General features: G+C 31.2%; 2 protein-coding genes across 2 annotated transcripts; one reads left to right on the top strand and one right to left on the bottom strand.

The window, feature by feature from the left end:
- On the top strand, positions 1-1,014 carry LOC114725859 (zinc finger protein GIS3-like). Its single transcript, XM_028912431.1, has one exon. It carries the CDS (start codon positions 91-93, stop codon positions 847-849), a length of 759 nt encoding a protein of 252 aa, XP_028768264.1. The 5' UTR covers positions 1-90; the 3' UTR covers positions 850-1,014.
- Positions 1,015-14,207: 13,193 nt separating this feature from the next.
- Positions 14,208-14,708, bottom strand: LOC114725849 (uncharacterized). Its single transcript, XM_028912419.1, has one exon. It carries the CDS (start codon positions 14,706-14,708, stop codon positions 14,208-14,210), a length of 501 nt encoding a protein of 166 aa, XP_028768252.1.
- Positions 14,709-18,197: the final 3,489 nt, after the last annotated feature.

Below are 18,197 nucleotides of genomic sequence, written 5' to 3'. Positions count from 1 at the left end.
CCGTCATCGTCCCCACCACTATTTCCGACTCTCTCGTCTTCTGTCTAAGCTCAAAACCTTCATTCTTCTCCTTCCTTTCATCTTCCTCACATGGAGGATCACCAGATTCTCTACCCTTCTAAACCAGCAAACCCCTTAAAGCTTTTCGGCTTCAGCGTCCACCACCAGCCACACGGACTTCGAGTTGAAGACGACGACGAGGTGCTTGCAGATGATGTCTCAGGCCCAATCTCCAAGCAAACTTCCCCGTCTGGATCGCCGGATTCCGCAGCATCCGCCGGTGGTGGAGCTTTCCCTGCTTCCTCCGGCGACAGGAAATACGAGTGTCAGTATTGTTGTCGCGAGTTTGCCAACTCGCAGGCCCTCGGTGGCCACCAGAACGCTCACAAGAAAGAGCGCCAGCAGCTGAAGCGAGCCCAGTTGCAAGCTTCACGAAACGCCGCCGTTTCGTTCGTGAGGAACCCGATAATCTCTGCCTTCGCCCCTCCGCCTCATTTGCTTTCTCCGGCGGGCCACGTCATGGTTCCGGCAGGTACTCCGTCGTCCTGGGTCTATGTTCCGCCACGTGCAGCTCCTCAGCCGTTCCACGTGTCGGTATCACACGGCTGCGTGTTCCCTTCGTCAACGAATAGTACTTTCTGTGGTAGTAATACTAGTCAGAGTGGGAGATCGGCGGCCGCCGGGATGTTATCCTGTGGTGGCAGCGCAGGGGAGTCCATGGGATCTCAAGTACATGGTAGGGCCCATGGGCCATCTTTAAGTAGATTTTCGAAAGGGGATGGTGGGCCCAACTTCGATGACCCATTGGGCTTGGACTTACATCTAAGCCTTGCGCCAGCTGCGCCGTGAGCATAATTGGCTCGGCTTCAATGTGTGAGTGATTTAGCCAGCTCTATTATGAGTATTTTAATCTAAACGGCTTCCTAGTGAGCTTTGTGGAAGCTATAAGGCTCACTCAACTTCTTGTATATTTTCAAATTTTATTTTTTAATTTTTTTTAAGCAACTGGTTTCACTTGGTCCCCATTGCTCCCTCCCCCATGTTCACGGATTTACCTTCTCTCTCTATCTCCTTTTTCCCATGTACATTTATTTAGACCGTCAATCACCATTTATGGGGTTTTCGCCCCACCTCAAATATTCTATATATAACATAAATAAAAACCATATTATTTGTACAATATCAATAACACAAAATAATAAGAATTAAGAAGCGTCCCAATAAGAAACTTTTAAATTCATAATACTTTTGGTTCTTAATATAAGACCTAGTTGACTAATTTGAGGAGATTAAGAAAATTAGTTAAATTAATAACTTATAACTAAGTAGATGTTGTCTTTTCTAAAATACTCTTACTAATTATATATATTGCTAAAACTATCATTTGATAGAAATTTTAATATGCACAACTACTATGAGAACTACTTTAAAAAAATAGATAAATATGGAAGACAAAGTATATTAGAATCTTATATTTAGGACTAAATTAAAAGTTAAATAAATTCTTATATTAAGGGAAGTATTTCTTTTGGGCTGAATTCAAAAGAGATGCTAATTTAATGCATTGGATTTTCGAAGTAAGAAGAATAGTAAATTATGAGGAAGCCCCACAAATGCTTGGGCATGCGGGACATGGGAAGTACAATTATAAGTGTGAAAATTTTGTGGGATTTGTATGGAGTTTCTGCCGAAGTTTAATAAAGTGGTCAATATGGTACAATTTTTGTATTCACATATGAATGACATAGAGTTGTCTCTCTTTGAGATGAGATTGGAGAATGCAGATTATATCCTAATTAACAAGTTTAAAGTGGTTTGGTGCTAATTAATCGTGCTTGCTTTGGGGCATTAATTGGTACTCTTTTTCGCTTTAACTTGTCCACTTTTTTAGACAACCAATATACTGAGTCCTCCAATCCCGGCATCAATTAATCAACCATTTTAACCATGCATGTTAAAAAGAGTTTCTTGTATATAAAGATTAGTATTAGATGATCTTTTATTACCAAACATAATTAATAATACATTTAAATATCTTAGTGTCATCAACATGAAACATGCAATATGTTTATTTTAATTACTCAGAGAAAACAAGGCTTCTTAAGAATGGGGAAAAGAGAAAAGGGGAAGAAAAGCTATTGATGGTAGTTAGCTTTATAAAGAACTAGATTTGTAAATATAAAAAATAAAATAAACTAATGCTGGAAATTAAAAAAAAATTCTTAATACTCCTTTTTTTTTTTTACAAGGTACAATTTCTAGATATGACTTGTTCTTATTTATAAGAAACACTTAGAGGTCATTTTTAATTTGTTTCGTTGAGTTCTTATTTTGTCTCCATTTAATTACCCACATTAATATAATTACATTTATTATCTCCAACTAGTTTTAACTATTTTTTTTATCAACATAATTCAATTAATTTTCTTTTATAAAAAGGAATGGAAGGTAATAATATTTATGAACATGATGGATCAAGAGTCCAAATTAAGATATCAAAAGATTTTTAAAAAAAAGATAAAGGAAAGGAAGTATGAAAAGAATATATATATATATATATATATATATATATGAATAGTAATTGATATTAATTAAAATGCTGCCTTATTGAGAGATATGTTTGGTGAGAGGGATGATTCTTCTGCCTCCCAGAGAAGGTGAAGTGTTATCATTGCAAGATTTTCTAGTCTCTCTGAAAACCCTCAACTAACCCTTTCATGATTTGTTGCTGTCTCTTATTTTCATCTTCACTATGAGCTGATACAAACATTTTGTGGGTCCAAACTAATTATCAACACTGCATACCCATTACCATTAGCCATAATTAATTCCCAGCTTTTGATTGTGAGGGGAATAATAAAATACAAAGAAATTAATGACGCTTAAAAAATTTATTCACAACATCACACGAATATTTTATATTTAATAAAAATATATTACATAAAAAGTATGAGTTGTAACTTAAATTAAAAAAATAACAGTAATTTATTTATATAATTATGAAACAATAATTAAATTTTTTCTGACTATTAAATGTACTGTTAATATTATCAATTGAGTCTTTAAAGGTGGATATATGGAATGGTTGGAGTCAAATTAAATAAACAGCACAATATATCATTCATTGTCTCCCATAATTGAGAGAGTAATAATCTTAATATCTAATCAGTAGGTTACTGTCAAGAGGTGATGGGAAGAGTGTTTAATTTATTACGCTGAGAAGACATTAGGCACAGAAATGGCTTCTAACTCTGTAGGTGGAATTAGAAAGTTAACAAGTGACTAATTAAGACAAGGCTTCCCAGCTGGCTGCAAACCTATTTACATCACAATCATAATGAATTAATCAAGTAAATTTATAGCTAATGGGGCTGCAAAGGAAGCAGTATATCTAGTAGGTTGAATAAATTAACAATTTCAAGACCACATTTAAATAATGGAATTATATAGATCATAAAAGTTAAAATTTAGTTTAAGCTCATATCTTTAAAGATAGTCTTTTACGCAAGTCCCTTATTTCTATTAGGCACTATGCACAAAGAGAACATCGTACACCAAAATCCTTTTATCCTAAGCTCTCAAATTGAATTCTTAGTTTTTGTTGCTTTTCTTTCTTCAAGTGAAAAGTTCAGAAATTGAAATTTGATATAACGGAATTATTATTCTCTCTCTATACATATAAATATATATATATATAATATAAAGAAGGCCAATGCTTTTTGGCTCCCATTATATTTTACTGATATCCTTATTGCCGTATCCTACTTAAATCGAAGATTTGACCCCTTAATTAAAATTAAAGTGCTGTAAGAAATCAAGGGGCGTAAATGATAGCGTCATGTGCCAATTGCTAACTTAGCCATGTATGTAAGCTTGGAATTTTGTTTTAGTTGGAAATAGGTGAAGTTGATCTCCACAAGACAGACAATATAAACTTTGACCTTATTCTTTTGAACCACTTGCTTTCTCTGGTACGACAATGCAATGATCTTTACAGATGGCTTTGAACTTACTGTTAATTTTGGTTTGATTTGTAGAAGATAATGATCATACCCTTTGAAAACTTGGGCACTTGGGAAAAACTTGCTGTTCCTTCTTTAGTGCTTTTTGACAAATTAGTACATAGAATCACATGTGCTTGCTGAGAAAAACAACTTAGAAAACACTGCTTGTTTCATGTAACACACCGCGTTGGATTATTGGACCCCCTATTGCACGCTTAAAATTATGCTACCTTCAGTCTTTAATATAAGAACTAATTAACTAATTTGAGTAAATTAAAAAAATTTGTTAAGTTAGTTATTTGTAATAAATAAGTGTTACCTTTCGCAAAATATCCTTATTAATCATGAATATTATTAGCTAGAATTACGATTTGATGGACCATTTAACACGTACAACTACTACAATGACTACTTAAGAAAAAGTAGATAAATAAGAGAGATAAAATGGATTAAGGTCTTATATTTAGGATTAAATTAAAATTCAAACTAGATCTTATATTAAAGATCGGAGGTAGTATTATTGTCAAATGTTTGACTAATCGCATCTGGCAAAAACTATTTTAAATTTGGTTTTATTTATTAATTTTGACATTTCTTTATCTTTAGAAGAAATAATACAAAACGAAATATTGGGTTTCGTTCAAGTTAAATATGGATAATTCAAAAGAAAGGAGTGTCAAAATAAGAATAGTGAAGCTAACTTTTTTGGGTCAAGGTTAATTAACCAATAAAAGGAAATACCTAGGGATCAGAAAAGGCCAGTGTAAGTTGAGACATCTTTTCATCTCTTAGTCACCAAAATCCAATCAAATCAGAAGCATGATGAAGCATGCTTAAGAAGAGTAAGCAACCCGGCCAATTAGCCTTTCGCAAGTATATATGGGGCCATAAAATTATACATGTCCTTAATGAGGTGGTCATTTTCTGCTTGCAATTGGCTTCAGCTTGACACAGAATATACTAGAAAGATGATAAGATAGTTCACCCATCGTGTTCTGTGTATTAGATACTCTTCCACACCTAAATATAAGACTAATTTTGTAATACAAATTATACTATAAAATGAGTCTTATATTTAGAACCAGAGGAGTAATAAATACTACCTCTGGCCTATAAGACTTCATTCGTACATTGCAAATAAGGCCTAATATTTAGAACCGAATGTAATATTTCCTAATCAGTAAATCAACCATCTAGTGTTTAGCAGACAATGACTAAAATACTAGTTAGCATTAATTTCCTTTGACAAACGAACAAGTTTAAGTGGATTTAGTCTTAAAAAGTTGAAAAAAATCATTAAGAAAAAGTTAATTATTTAGTCCTTGTACTTTGTGTATGAAATTTTTAAATAAGCCCATGTAATTTAAAAAATTTTAAATCAACCCCTTTAGCTGCTACTAAAAACATACATTGAGTTCCTTAAATGGGTCTCTTTGCTTGTATTTAGTTCTTATTATTTTACATGTTTTTTATTTGAGTGTAATTTTTATTTCTCTTTATTAATATTTTTTCTAAAAAGCTTTACATATTATTGATTTATATTGCTTGTTTTAGTGATCCTATTCCTATATATAAGAAATTAATTCTCTTTTATCGGTGAAAGATGCTCTAGATTTCCCAAAAAAAAAAAAAAGATAAAATTTTTTAGACTTGCTGCTGCTATAAGCCTGACTTAATTAATTTTAATGTTTTCCAACATAAAACCAAAAACGCACTAATTAATTTATTTTATTTAGCGTCGAGTTGATAATAATAATTGCACAATTTAATTATTGTCCCATTGTCAATTAGCAAGCTCATTTTCCTAAGAAAAAGATCTATTTTCGTACATATAAGCGGACCTTTCAAAGCTTTTTTCTGTGTGCTATGAAGCTTTGTTACTGTTGGTCAGCAAGGATTTAACAAGTAATTATATATTTAAGGGAAAATTAATATAAAGGTCCTCATAGTTTTTGTTGATTTTAAATTAGGTCCTTCAAGTTTTTTTTATTTTTATTAGATCCTTTAGGTTTACACCGTCAAATCCGTTAATCCCCTACTATTCTATAGATGCTCACACCGTTAAACTTCCGTTAGAAAGTATTGCCCCGCACACCTCTCTCTCTCTTTCCTTCCGCCAAAGCCCCAATCGACTAAGCTCTCCTCTCTCCTTGGACATGTTCTCCTTCACCGGCTAGCTTCTTCACCGTTCAGCATGACCCCTGTTTGGAGCTTCCGGTGGTTCAGCTCGGTAAGTCTGCTCCTTTTATGATTGTAACATGATTTAACAAATAAAAACAAGGCATAAGTGCATTATACATTTATACTGTTAATATCAACAGTACCACCCAGTCAAGATTTATGCATGGACATTTTGGTACAATTAATATAGATGTATACAGGTATCTATGAATCAAAAGAAATCAATGCCCCTGAACCTATTCGAACTGTGTACTCTGTGTATGGGGCTTTTCTTAGTGGTCTCAGAGAAACTGCAAATATGACACACCATGCAAATATAGTCCAACTAGCCTTTCTTAACCTGACTACATGAGCTTTGCTTCTGGAAATAATACTAATACTGATAACCCACCTTCAATTTTTACTTCTCCTCAATATGGAAATTTGAAAAGTAGTAACTGTAGCCATGTCATGTTCCATTACTTGCAGATATCACGCTCTGTTTTTCTATTACTAAAACAGGGGTGGCACATTTAAGGTCCTTATTCTATCTCTTTTTCATTTCACTCCTCACAATAATAATTAGATCTTGTACAATTATCGCAAAATGGCAACCCTGTTAGCATATTTTAGCGAATTTGATTGAGGAAATGAAGAAAAGAGGATAAGTTTGGGGCGTGAGGTGTAAGAGGGACAAGGTCAATCCAACATGCCCCTGTCTTGGTGCTATTCCTTGTTTTCTTATATTTTCTGTGTATCTTGGTCTTGGGAACATTATCTGATTCATCCATATTTCTCCGAAGACAGTGAAGGAGACGCGAAAGGAGGGAGAAGATGCCATGGTTAGTCTTCATAAGAGAAATTTTTAACGGTGTTGGGATCTATTTAAGAGCAAAGAGTAACTGATTTAACGGTGGAAAATTAAAGGATCTCATAAAAACAAAAAAAAACTCAAGGACCTAATTCAAAATCAAAAGAAACTAAGACGACTTGCAAATTAATTTTCCCTATATTTAAAAAGTCATTGCAAGAGTCATATATGGAAGATGACTAAGATGATGAGTTCTTTAATTATTTCGTTTCGTAACCACAAACATTGTCACCGATTGGCTGCACCACTTTCACGTAATGTGAGTGATTTGTTAGACACAATTAATATAACAAGCTTGTTTTAATTAATTAATTAATAGGAGTATTAAATTAGAGAAGAGATAATAAGACTTATTAAGTGTTAAATACTTGTGTGTTTGGCATCACAATATATAAGTGCAAGTTGTTTCCCACAAGATTAATAACGCATGCAAGTCCATCTTGTGCTAATTAAAGTTGATTATGTGTGATTAATTGATCATTTTAGCTTGTTCAATTAATTAGCCGGTTAAGTTCGCATACAAGAATAACGTGTGTGTGGGTCAGTTCATTTTTTCAAAAAAATTTTAAAGTAATATGGCGTAGAAATTTGTGTTGTTTAAATTTGCAAATTATTTTTTTTACTATTTTAATTTAATATAATTTTTGAAGTGATATGAAATTTCTTATTCAATTACTTATATTATAACTAAGGTTGTCAAATTCGCAAGTTTAAATATAAACTTTTGATAATGATATAAATTCGGATCATAAACTCGAATCATAAACTTGTAAGAGTTTATTTTTATTAATAAACTGATATTAAAAGCATATAATCAAATAATTAATATATACAAAATTAGAACAATTTCATTTAAATATATTTTAAATTTAAATAATTGAAATTATATCCATAAATATCCATAATTTATCACATTGAACAAAAAAATTTCTATAAACTTCATATATAAAATCATTAAACATAATCAAATCTAAAAATTTAGCATGAGTTTAAAAGCGAGTCGACACGATTTTGTAAGCTAAAATGTGAAAATGATAGACTCAATAAATGAGCTTGTAAGTTTAATTAAGTTTACGGTTATTACGAATTTAAAAACGAATCAACACGATTTTATTAGTTGAAAATATAAAAACGCTAAATTCGCAGAGTCAACTTGGGAGTTTGACAACAATGATTATAACTAATATATATTATGTTGGTTATTTAGGGAAAAAACCAATTACATCCCAATATTTTTCGCAAAAAATAATGATTACCATTTGAAAACTTTGTTTCCAATAATCACTTGTCGTTGGTAAGAAAGAACTTCATTAGTTAAAATTTTCTTCTGTGGATTATCGTATTTCTTATTAAATTTACCCCATTAAAATTATTATTCTCAAATGGTTTCGAGGTGCAAGATCACCCTTAGTTCAGGGGAGAATGAACATCACATGCTTATTATTAAAATGTGCATGTGTATTTGTATATTCACTTGTAGAAACTTTAAATTTTTGTATAAGTTCTTGTAATGTAAATTAGAATTTACAAATTTTTATATACACACTAATTATTTTGTTGTTGTTATTTGTTAAAATGTGCATTTGCCTATGAAATATGAACACTTGTTATTGTTAGTTGTTAAAATACATAACATACAAATTTATTTATGAACTTGACTTAAATTTTGTTCTAAAAGCAAGAGCTAGATATTTTTGTTAAACCACTTGACGGATACGATGTATTAAAAAATGTTCAAAATGTGATTATATTTTTTTATTAAAAAAAACTCAGAACAGACCTAAAAGAAACTTGACCTAATTTTCCTCCATATTCATTGCATGTAAACTAAGCATAAAAGTGGTGGTGTACTGTAATGAGAGAACAAGCTCCATGTCTGGCTCTTTCTTTTTTCGATAAGAGAGGAAGTCCTCATTAACTAGTGCTTTATTAATTTGTTTGTTCCTTTTCGGAGTGCAAATTTTTTTGACCGTTTCTTGTAGTGCAATTAGAGCCATAGCTGCTTACCTTTATGCAAAGCTCACTATGGATGGAGACACTTAAAAATATGGAGACAAGTTGAACAGTGGTCGTAGATTTGCATTTTGAAGGTGGTCCTCGGAGTCTCAATTATCAAATTCAGAGAACAAACCTAGTGCAACTGCTGCTAAATTTTTCATCCTAAATATAAGTCACTTATAAATATTTAATGGCTGTTTTTCAATTTTATTTTTTACTTAATTCTTGAGAAAAAGATGAGAAAGAGATATAAATAATTTGTAAATATATAGAGAGAAAAAATATTAACAGAAGTAAATTTAAAAATTTTTATGAATTTAATGTATTTCTTAACATGTGAGAATAAGTTATGAATGACTTATAATAAGAATCAAAGTTATATATCTCATGAAAAAACAAAATCTACATAATAATAAATAAAGAGTAAAATTATATATTCATAAAAAAAATTAATAATGTGACTTAGAAATAAGATTAAAAAATATCTTCTCTAAATCTGCCTTGTAAACATAACCAGAGGGGTAAAAAATAATTGCTCTCATTGGCTTTTTTTTTTTTTTAAAATACTGCTCTATTTTGTGTGTGTGTGTGTGTTGGGGGAACGTAAATAACGTGACCAACAGTTATTGCTACCTACGCGCACATACCATTAATTAGTGGCTTTATCAGACGGTCCTATAATTAGGCCTGCTCACGAGACAGGATCAAGATCGGAATCGGGACCGTTAGGACAAGACAAATTGAACACTGCCTATAATTACTTCATCTGCATTACAACTGTGTAGTTTAAGAATCTGCATTATTGGGATCTGGGAGCATGCAGGAAGAAAGTAGATGCTGGTTTATGTCATGTTATGTATGAGGGTTCATTTTCAGTTTGTGCCTTTACTTATGGATCCAGATATTGTTACAATTTTAAATAACAAGAGCGATTGCTTTAAAAATATCATCAGCAACTGGATTTTATATGAATAATTTTCTTTTCCCATATCACCAAACGTAACTTATTAGTAACAAAAAAAGGAAAATTACTGAAAAAGCCCCATTTAGAACCTAAAACTCAAGATTTTTAAGTGGGTGCAATTCTTTTTTCTTCCCCCTAATGATGTGCAAATGTCTTTTATTTTACACATAGTTAAAATAAGTTACACATAACTCAAAAAGAGTTGTACTGCTAAAGATAAATTACATTTAAATCCTTGAACAAATTTTAAATACTCTGGACAATAAATTTTGTGATGAGAAATCTTGCCAAAAAAGAATCTATGGTATCCTTTTTCACATAAATAAAAAGATAATCTCTTGGATCACTATATCAACAACACAAAACACTGGATGAGTATTTCTGTGTATAGACGAATATGCTACTTCTTCGGTTTAATATAAAAATTAGTTTGATATTCAATTTAATCCTAAATATAAGATCTTAATATAATTTTTTCTCATTTTTTTTACTTTTTAAGATAGTTCTAATAATATCTGCACATGTTAAATGGTTCATCAAATGGTAATTTTAGTTAATACGCATACTAAATAAGGATATTTTAAGAAAGATAACATCTATTTATTACTACTAACTGACTTAACTAATTTTTTTAATATAATAAAATTATTTTTTTATATTGAGGACCATACACTATCATTACTATTGTAATTCTGATATTTTAATTTATATTAGATCCTAGATTAGGCCCAGCTCATAGTTGTTGTTCTTTGTTCTTTAAAATCGGACCGGAGCCTGGATCCATTGCTGGGCCCATTTCATTAAACAGAAGATCGACCTGTATAGATTTTTTTTTTTTGGACCTCTATGGATTTTTCATTTTTCTTATATATAAAAGGGAGTGTCGCTCCAATAACATCTTCCAAAATTGGTAAGGTTCCCAAAATGGGCCCAAATAATAATGGGCTAACTCGCGCCCCATTAGTAGTACTGAAACAAAGCCCATCTCCACGGCCCACACTCCGTCTTACCTCACGCCCGCAGAAGACAAGTATCTGGACCAGGCCTCACTTACTAGTTTGGTGCGGTTGCTCTGTGATCAAAGCTTCGTATGGTTCAAAGCTTATTGAATGGCCAATAAAAGTTAGTCTAGATAGTAAAAAATTGACTCATAACTCACAAAGCTGTGAGTTCAAATGCCACTATTGATATAAGGATTTTGTTAGTAAGCGATCTATAAGTTTCTCTGTGAACGTTTTCTAAGCCTAGAAAGATGTCCTAACCTTGATGAGTCCTAAAATCTAAATCATGTAAACTTTTTTTGTATAAAAAAAATCTTATTGAATTTTTCTTTTTGCCTAGCGAATCTTATTGAAATGCTCAGTTGAGACTAGAAATCGAGAAAGAATAGCTCTATTACTTAGTATCACATTTAATATTAAAAAATTATTATTATTAAATAAATTTTTATGTAAAAATAAAAATATTATGTCGAGGAAGTTATAAATAATGTATTTTTTTTTTTAGATTTTTACAGCGTGTGAACCGGTACTCTTTGTTTAAATTTTTTCAATTTTTTCCCTCTTCAATCTATTTTAATTATAAAGAATCTAATTTTTTATGAAGAAGATGCAAATAGAAATGAATGAAAGAAGGGTTTTTTTTTTTTTTTTGCCGGGGGGGTGTTTCGGGAGATTGGTGAAAGAACATTTGGCAGCTAGAGAGGTGCATTTTGTTTCCTTAACCACGAACACATCATTGGTAAGTGAAAATAACAAACGCTTTTTCATGTCATTGAGATCCTCATTTGTTGCTGATATGGTTTCTTAGAGCTAGGAATAATTATTATACAAAAAATGATTAAAAGTCCAAATTAGAAAATTAATTGTATAGACATACTAAGGATTATTCTCAAACAAGCGCAACTCTTCTTCAATTTCATGCAACATACTCATCCAATCCTTAATATAAGACTCAATTCTTGAGTTGGTTTTGGTTCTAAATATAAGACACATTTCTCATATTTATCAATTTTCTCTAAACTACCCCTATGCTACTCCCTCAATCATAATCAAGTAGAAGAGAGAGGGGTATTAAGAAAGATGATTATGGTGTTTTAGGAAAAATGTGTCAATTTTCTTATAATTAACTAACCTACCTAACTTTCTTAATTTAATCAAATTAGTTAAATGGGTCTTATATTAAGGACCGGAAGAGTATTTTTGATTATGTGCAAATGTCTTCAACCTTTATACGTAGTTGAAAAAGAGCTATATCCACTAAAAAAAATTGTTGTATTCAGGTTTTTGAACAAATTATAAGCATCTCTACTAAATTAATTTTCTAAGCAGGAATTTTTAATAAGTTTTTCTTAACTATTTTTTTATTTCTTATTTGTACCATTCAAATTTTGAAATTGAAGATCTCGGATATCAAATAGACAATTTTTTAACTCCTCCTCATCATCAAGATAAATTCTTTCAACGAGATCTTCTAAGGAAGCAATGATGTAATGCAGGTGAAGAGAGAAGGACAATTCAATTCTCTAGGAATGAGAGACTTTTAAAATTATTATTAAGCTCAAGATTAAGACTTTAATAATTTGTATTTTGGCCATCAAAGACTTTAATAATTGAAACATGAGCCTCCAAGGTTGAGTTTGCCACTTTACCTACCACAGCTGCAGCAATGATTGCCTTCAAAAATCCATCCTCTTCAATTTAATTGTTTATAATTGGGACATCCACTTCATTTTCAAGTTATCTAACCCACTTCATTTGACTACTCCATGAGATAACCATTTAGAATTAAATATGTTTCAATGCATTCTTTTCTATATTTTTTTTAATTCCAAGATAAAGACTTCAAACAAAAAAGCTCTACGCATTTTAGTTCGCTTTGGTAGGGCCCTCTACAAATTACAACTCAGGCTAAATTAAAAGCTTTTTGGGAAAATGAGGGAAAGTGTCCCTCATTAAAAATTTTACTGGTAAAAATGATATGATAAATTTTTTAAATAGAAAGTATCAGTACTCTCTGTAAATTTTGTAGATATAAAATATAGATATGTTAACTTAATTCATTCTTATTAACAAAATTTTTAACGAGAAACTTTTTTTCATTTTTTCTAAAACTTTAGTTATATATTGGCTATCAGTATCAACATATAGTTTGAGTAATTGTTACCTTAAAAAAAATTAAATATATGGACACATATATGATTTTCCTTTAATATATTAAAATATATTTGACTATTATTCAACCACAACCGCTAACCATAACCATAACCAATATACCGATTATTTGGTGTCTAATCCAATTTTTATGACGTTGTGGAAATATGTGTGTGTCTTGTCTTCCATAAATATCTTGATTGATGCGGCCGAAAATTGAGTCGTTTTGCACTTATAGGCATGTTGTTAAGGCTAACTCTAACCGATGTGAGATTTCTCATGTCAAGTCAAGTTTATTTTATAGTTATATTACCTCCTATCCTAATTATAAGAGCTAGTTGACTAATTTGAGGAGATTAAGAAAAGAAGTTAAATTAGTTATCTGTCATAAATATATATTGTCTTTCCTAAAATATCCTTGTTAATCAAGTATATTAGCTAAAACTACTATTGTTAGAATGATTATCTTGAAAAAAAATATAAATATTAGAGACAAAATAAATTAGAGTCTTATATTTATGATCAAAATAAAAGTCAAACGAGGTCCTATATTGAAGATTGGAAGTAGTACTTTACAAATAAGAGCCTTTACAATATAATTGAACAAGAAATTATTTTGGGAGTGGGACATATTTTCTTTGCATCACATAAAACTATCACTTTCTTAGTCGATAAAGATTAAATTAGGTGGTTAAATTTACCTAAAACATAACCAAAATACTACCTAGTGATTAAGTCAGCAAAACAGTTGGCGAGGGGAAAAAAACAGATTAAGTCAGCGAAACAAGGATACAATGGATTGTAAGCATAAAAACAGTAATTACAAAGAAATCCGGAAAAATGATATTGAATTCAACCATCCCATTGATCATCAGAACAACATTATTGTGGCAAATAACAAAATTTCGTGATAAAAAAATATAATAATGAAAAAATACAACCAATTCCACAATTATATACATAAAAATAAAAATATAATTGTAGAGAATCAAACAAATAATATAATGGTTGGCAAAAAGAAACAAATAATATTAAAAAAAAATTCATTGCCAAAATTGTTAAATGGATTCTTGCCTTTGCATCTTCATCTCTTGATAGAATCTCTCAATGAACCTCTCAGCTCTCAGATCAACCGACTCATCTGCGTCTTCTGAATCCAACGGCTCACGCAAGTCCTCTTCTCCATCTGTAATGGCGGGAACCGACAGAGCTTCCTCCAGCTGGTTCTCTGCAAATCCGCCATTAAAGCCCTTAACTTCAGCTCCGAAATCACCCAAACACCGAACCAGAAACATCAACGAGCATAAATCTCCGTAGTCTCTGTTCTTGACGCGGTCTTCCCGAGGGAATTGAATGAGGGGAGTGCTGGAAGGCGAGAACTGATACTCGCCATGGAAGCCATTGTTGTAATGCATGAGAAGCTTGAAGTCCTTGCGTTTCTTGAATCTCTTCAGCAGAAGGAGCTTGGTAATGATGGGCTTTCTGAGTTTGGGAACGAACAGGGGAATCCTCAGGAGAGTCGAGACTTTCTGGAAAAGGAGAGATTTTTTTCTGTGCATTTTTATTCAGATTACTGCGAATCGATCGATCTTTAGGGTTGGGAGAGAAAGGAAGCTGGGTGGTCATGGTTGAGAGAGAGAGAGTGGTTTTAAAGGGGAGAAAAAGGTGAAGTGAGAGAAGGAAGATGAAAATGGCCATGGCGGAGCCGAGCTGTAAAAGCTGTGGTCGGTGGCGTTTTCAGATGGGAGTGAGTGGGATATACCAAACTAGCCGTTGGAGCCTTCCCTCTAAACTTTCCGATTTGAATCCGCTTGCTTTTTTATTATCCCCCAATTTCTTCTGAAAATTCTTCATCAAGTGCATCTTGTGAATCCTTTTGACTTCATAATTAAGGAAAGTAAATGTTTGAATGGTATAATAAAAGCAAGAAAAATTATGCACACACAACTAATGTTGAGAACGGATCAAATTACATTTTATGGTAAAAATTTTCTCTTTCCTCACTTAAAATTGATTTTTCTTGTGTATTAATATTTATTAAATTAAATATTTTTATATTATTTTAGTCACAATGGAATTTTTTTAAAATATATAAATAAAATGTATAGTTTCTACCAAGGCATAAAAGTTTTTTAAAAAAAACTCAAATGTTAACGACTTATTACATGCTACCTCCGATCCTGATTATAAGATCTCGTTTATAGACTTTCGGTCCTAATTATAAGATCTCTTTTGTAATCTACAAACGATATTTTATATTTAGGACCGGAAGTAGCATGTTATTACTATAATCAGAGATTATGGTTTCGTTTTAATTGATGTGTAATTTTTACCAAGGCATAGAAGGGTTTATACAGATTGTCATAATGTGTGAGGCCACGAGGGTGCCGTATAAGTTAAGCATCCTGTAAACACAGAGCAAAAAAAATAGTTTCTTATTATGGGTTTTAAATGTTATTTTATGTACATAATTTAAATATATTTTTGAGGAGTCATAGTCCAATTTCTTGTAAGGAAGAATGTCTGTGACAAATAATTTTTCAACAGTTCAATACTACATACATAATCTATTTTGTTCAAAACAATTCTACATAATCGGATCTTTAAATAACTGAGTATAAAATTGTGAAGGACTGATATTTTAGAAAAATTATGTGAATAATCAAGTGTTGGAATAAAAATATGTAAATTAAAGTTTTAAAGTTTAAGATGAATAATTATCATAATTAGACCCGTCCTGTTGTGACTTGCAGAAAATATGATAAATAACTTGTATTTTTTTTTACCTTAAATAAGTTGTATTGTTTAAACAATACAGCTTGCTTTGTTTACACACACATATATATAGCCGCATTCCAAATCAGTCAAACAAATGAAACCACCATACATGGCATGGCTTCGTCCTAAACCATTTTAGCGAGAATCAACTCAAAATATGTCAATTTTAAAATTATAAATAAATTAAAAATATGAATAATAAGTATTAGTTATAAAATATATAAAATAAATAGTTTATAAAAAATCCGCTTGTATTAATCTGACAGGAAAAATAGTTGTACAGGTTTAAGTGTACAATTTTTCCTCCTTATAACTCCTAACATAATTATATACTGAAGTGTGTGTTCTAAAATCCCTATACTACATCTGATTCTAACTATAAGAGCTTGTTTATAGACTACAAATGAGGTCTTATAATTAAGGCCGGAAGTAGTATTATTTAACAATGCAATTAAAAATTAAGAATCAGTATGTTTACAAATTCGATTTGAAATACAATCCCCAAAAGTATCAAATTCAAAACTTAATAATGAGAACCAAAATTAACCAATAAAAAATTGTCAATCTGTCAACATTTCTAGGAGACCTTCCCATATTTCAAAGAAATATTTTGAATTTTCTCCCGCAAGAAATTTAGGGTGATAATTAGTCAATTAACGTTGCAACATTTACCTAAGTAACTTGCTTGCCAAGAATCAAAGTTTAATTTTGGGATCAGGCCATCAGCCAAGAATCAAACTAATTAAACATTTTTTTTCTCTCCCCTACTTTAACATATCAAGGCACAAAAATAAATTTATATTTTTTGACCAGCAAAAATAAATTTATGTGTTTTATAAACTATTAATTGATGTTATACTATCGGCCCGAATTATGCCACGTCCACTGACTAAATAAATCTCACTGGAGAAAAACTTCAAGCTTAATTTATCTAACTAATAAATAGGTAAATTTGTAGCTATTGGATAACTTAAAATAAAAGGCAAATAGGATTTGATTTATCGAGAGTAACCTGCTACTTCATTGAAAAATGAAGAACCATATGGGACGAATTAAAAACCACTCAATGGAAATAACTATCTTCTCCTTCTTCTTCTTTTTGGCCATCAATCAAAAGCACTATCTATCATGTTCAAAATGGACAATTATCATTCGATTACCATATTATCTAACTAAATAATTATAAGTCAACTATATATATGCCTGGTTCTTCAAAATATTGTCTTAGTCATCCAAATTCAAAACTTAAGCACCAGGATAATTTCTTATTTTAGGTACAAGAAATCAAGAGAGGATGTGTTAAAAAATATTCCGTTGATTAATGAGAATATAAATTAAGATTTTTTTAAAAAATAAAAGTGAGTTAAAGAGAGGATGTGTTAGTGGTAAAAAAAAAAAAAAATCAGGCACGGAGTGGTTGGAATCAATGGAGAGTCTCAATTCCTTTCTATCTATGCTTAAACCCTTGTGTAAATGGATTAGGTAAAATATGCATACTTATTCTTCAGTATTCGGTAAAATGTGCACATCTATGATTAAACCCTTGTGTAAATGGATTATATTTAGTTCTTTTATTAAAAGAGTGTATTTATATGTTATGTGCTCCTTCTTTTCTGTCCTAGATATAAAAATTAATTGAGAAAATTTGCTTAGTCCTAAATACGAAATCTTAATATACTTTATCTAATAAATTTATAATTTTTCTCAAACTGTTTTTATTATTGCATATACCAAAGTTGGTTTTTCACTTTTCACCAGTGTAAGTAGTCACTACTACAAAAAAAAGTTTTCACGATGCTAATTTACGGCGGTTATTAGAAAAAAAAACATTGTAAAAAATATGACGGTGATATTTCTGTAATTATAGGCATACTTTTAAAGGCGATTATTTAAATAATCGTCGTTAAAAGTATTTTTTATGGCAGTTATTTAAAAAACCACCGTAAAAAATACTTTTAACGGCGGTTTTTTAAATAACCGCCGTAAAAAGTCTATCATAATTTTAAAATCCATCACGTGATAATTTTTGCTTTTCAGAGTCAGAGCTCATAGTCCCCCATACCATCCTCACTCGATTTTCTCTCTCCTCCTACATTTGTCGGCATTTATCCATTGTTTCTATCATTCCCGCCATGTTCTTCCATCACCATTGCTATCGCTGTGGCCGTTGCCATTGCCTCATCCTCTTCATTCTTATTTGTGAGTATTTCACCTCCATTTCGTCCATGGATTTCATAGTTTTTGTAATTTGATATAATTATTTTCTTTGG

This window comes from Neltuma alba, unplaced genomic scaffold (assembly GCF_004799145.2).
Source record: "Neltuma alba isolate B1F8T4 unplaced genomic scaffold, ASM479914v2 tig00012284_pilon, whole genome shotgun sequence".
Taxonomy (NCBI): Eukaryota; Viridiplantae; Streptophyta; class Magnoliopsida; order Fabales; family Fabaceae; genus Neltuma; species Neltuma alba.
Note: the sequence above shows the minus strand (reverse complement) of the source record. Positions and strands in the feature narration are given on the sequence as shown.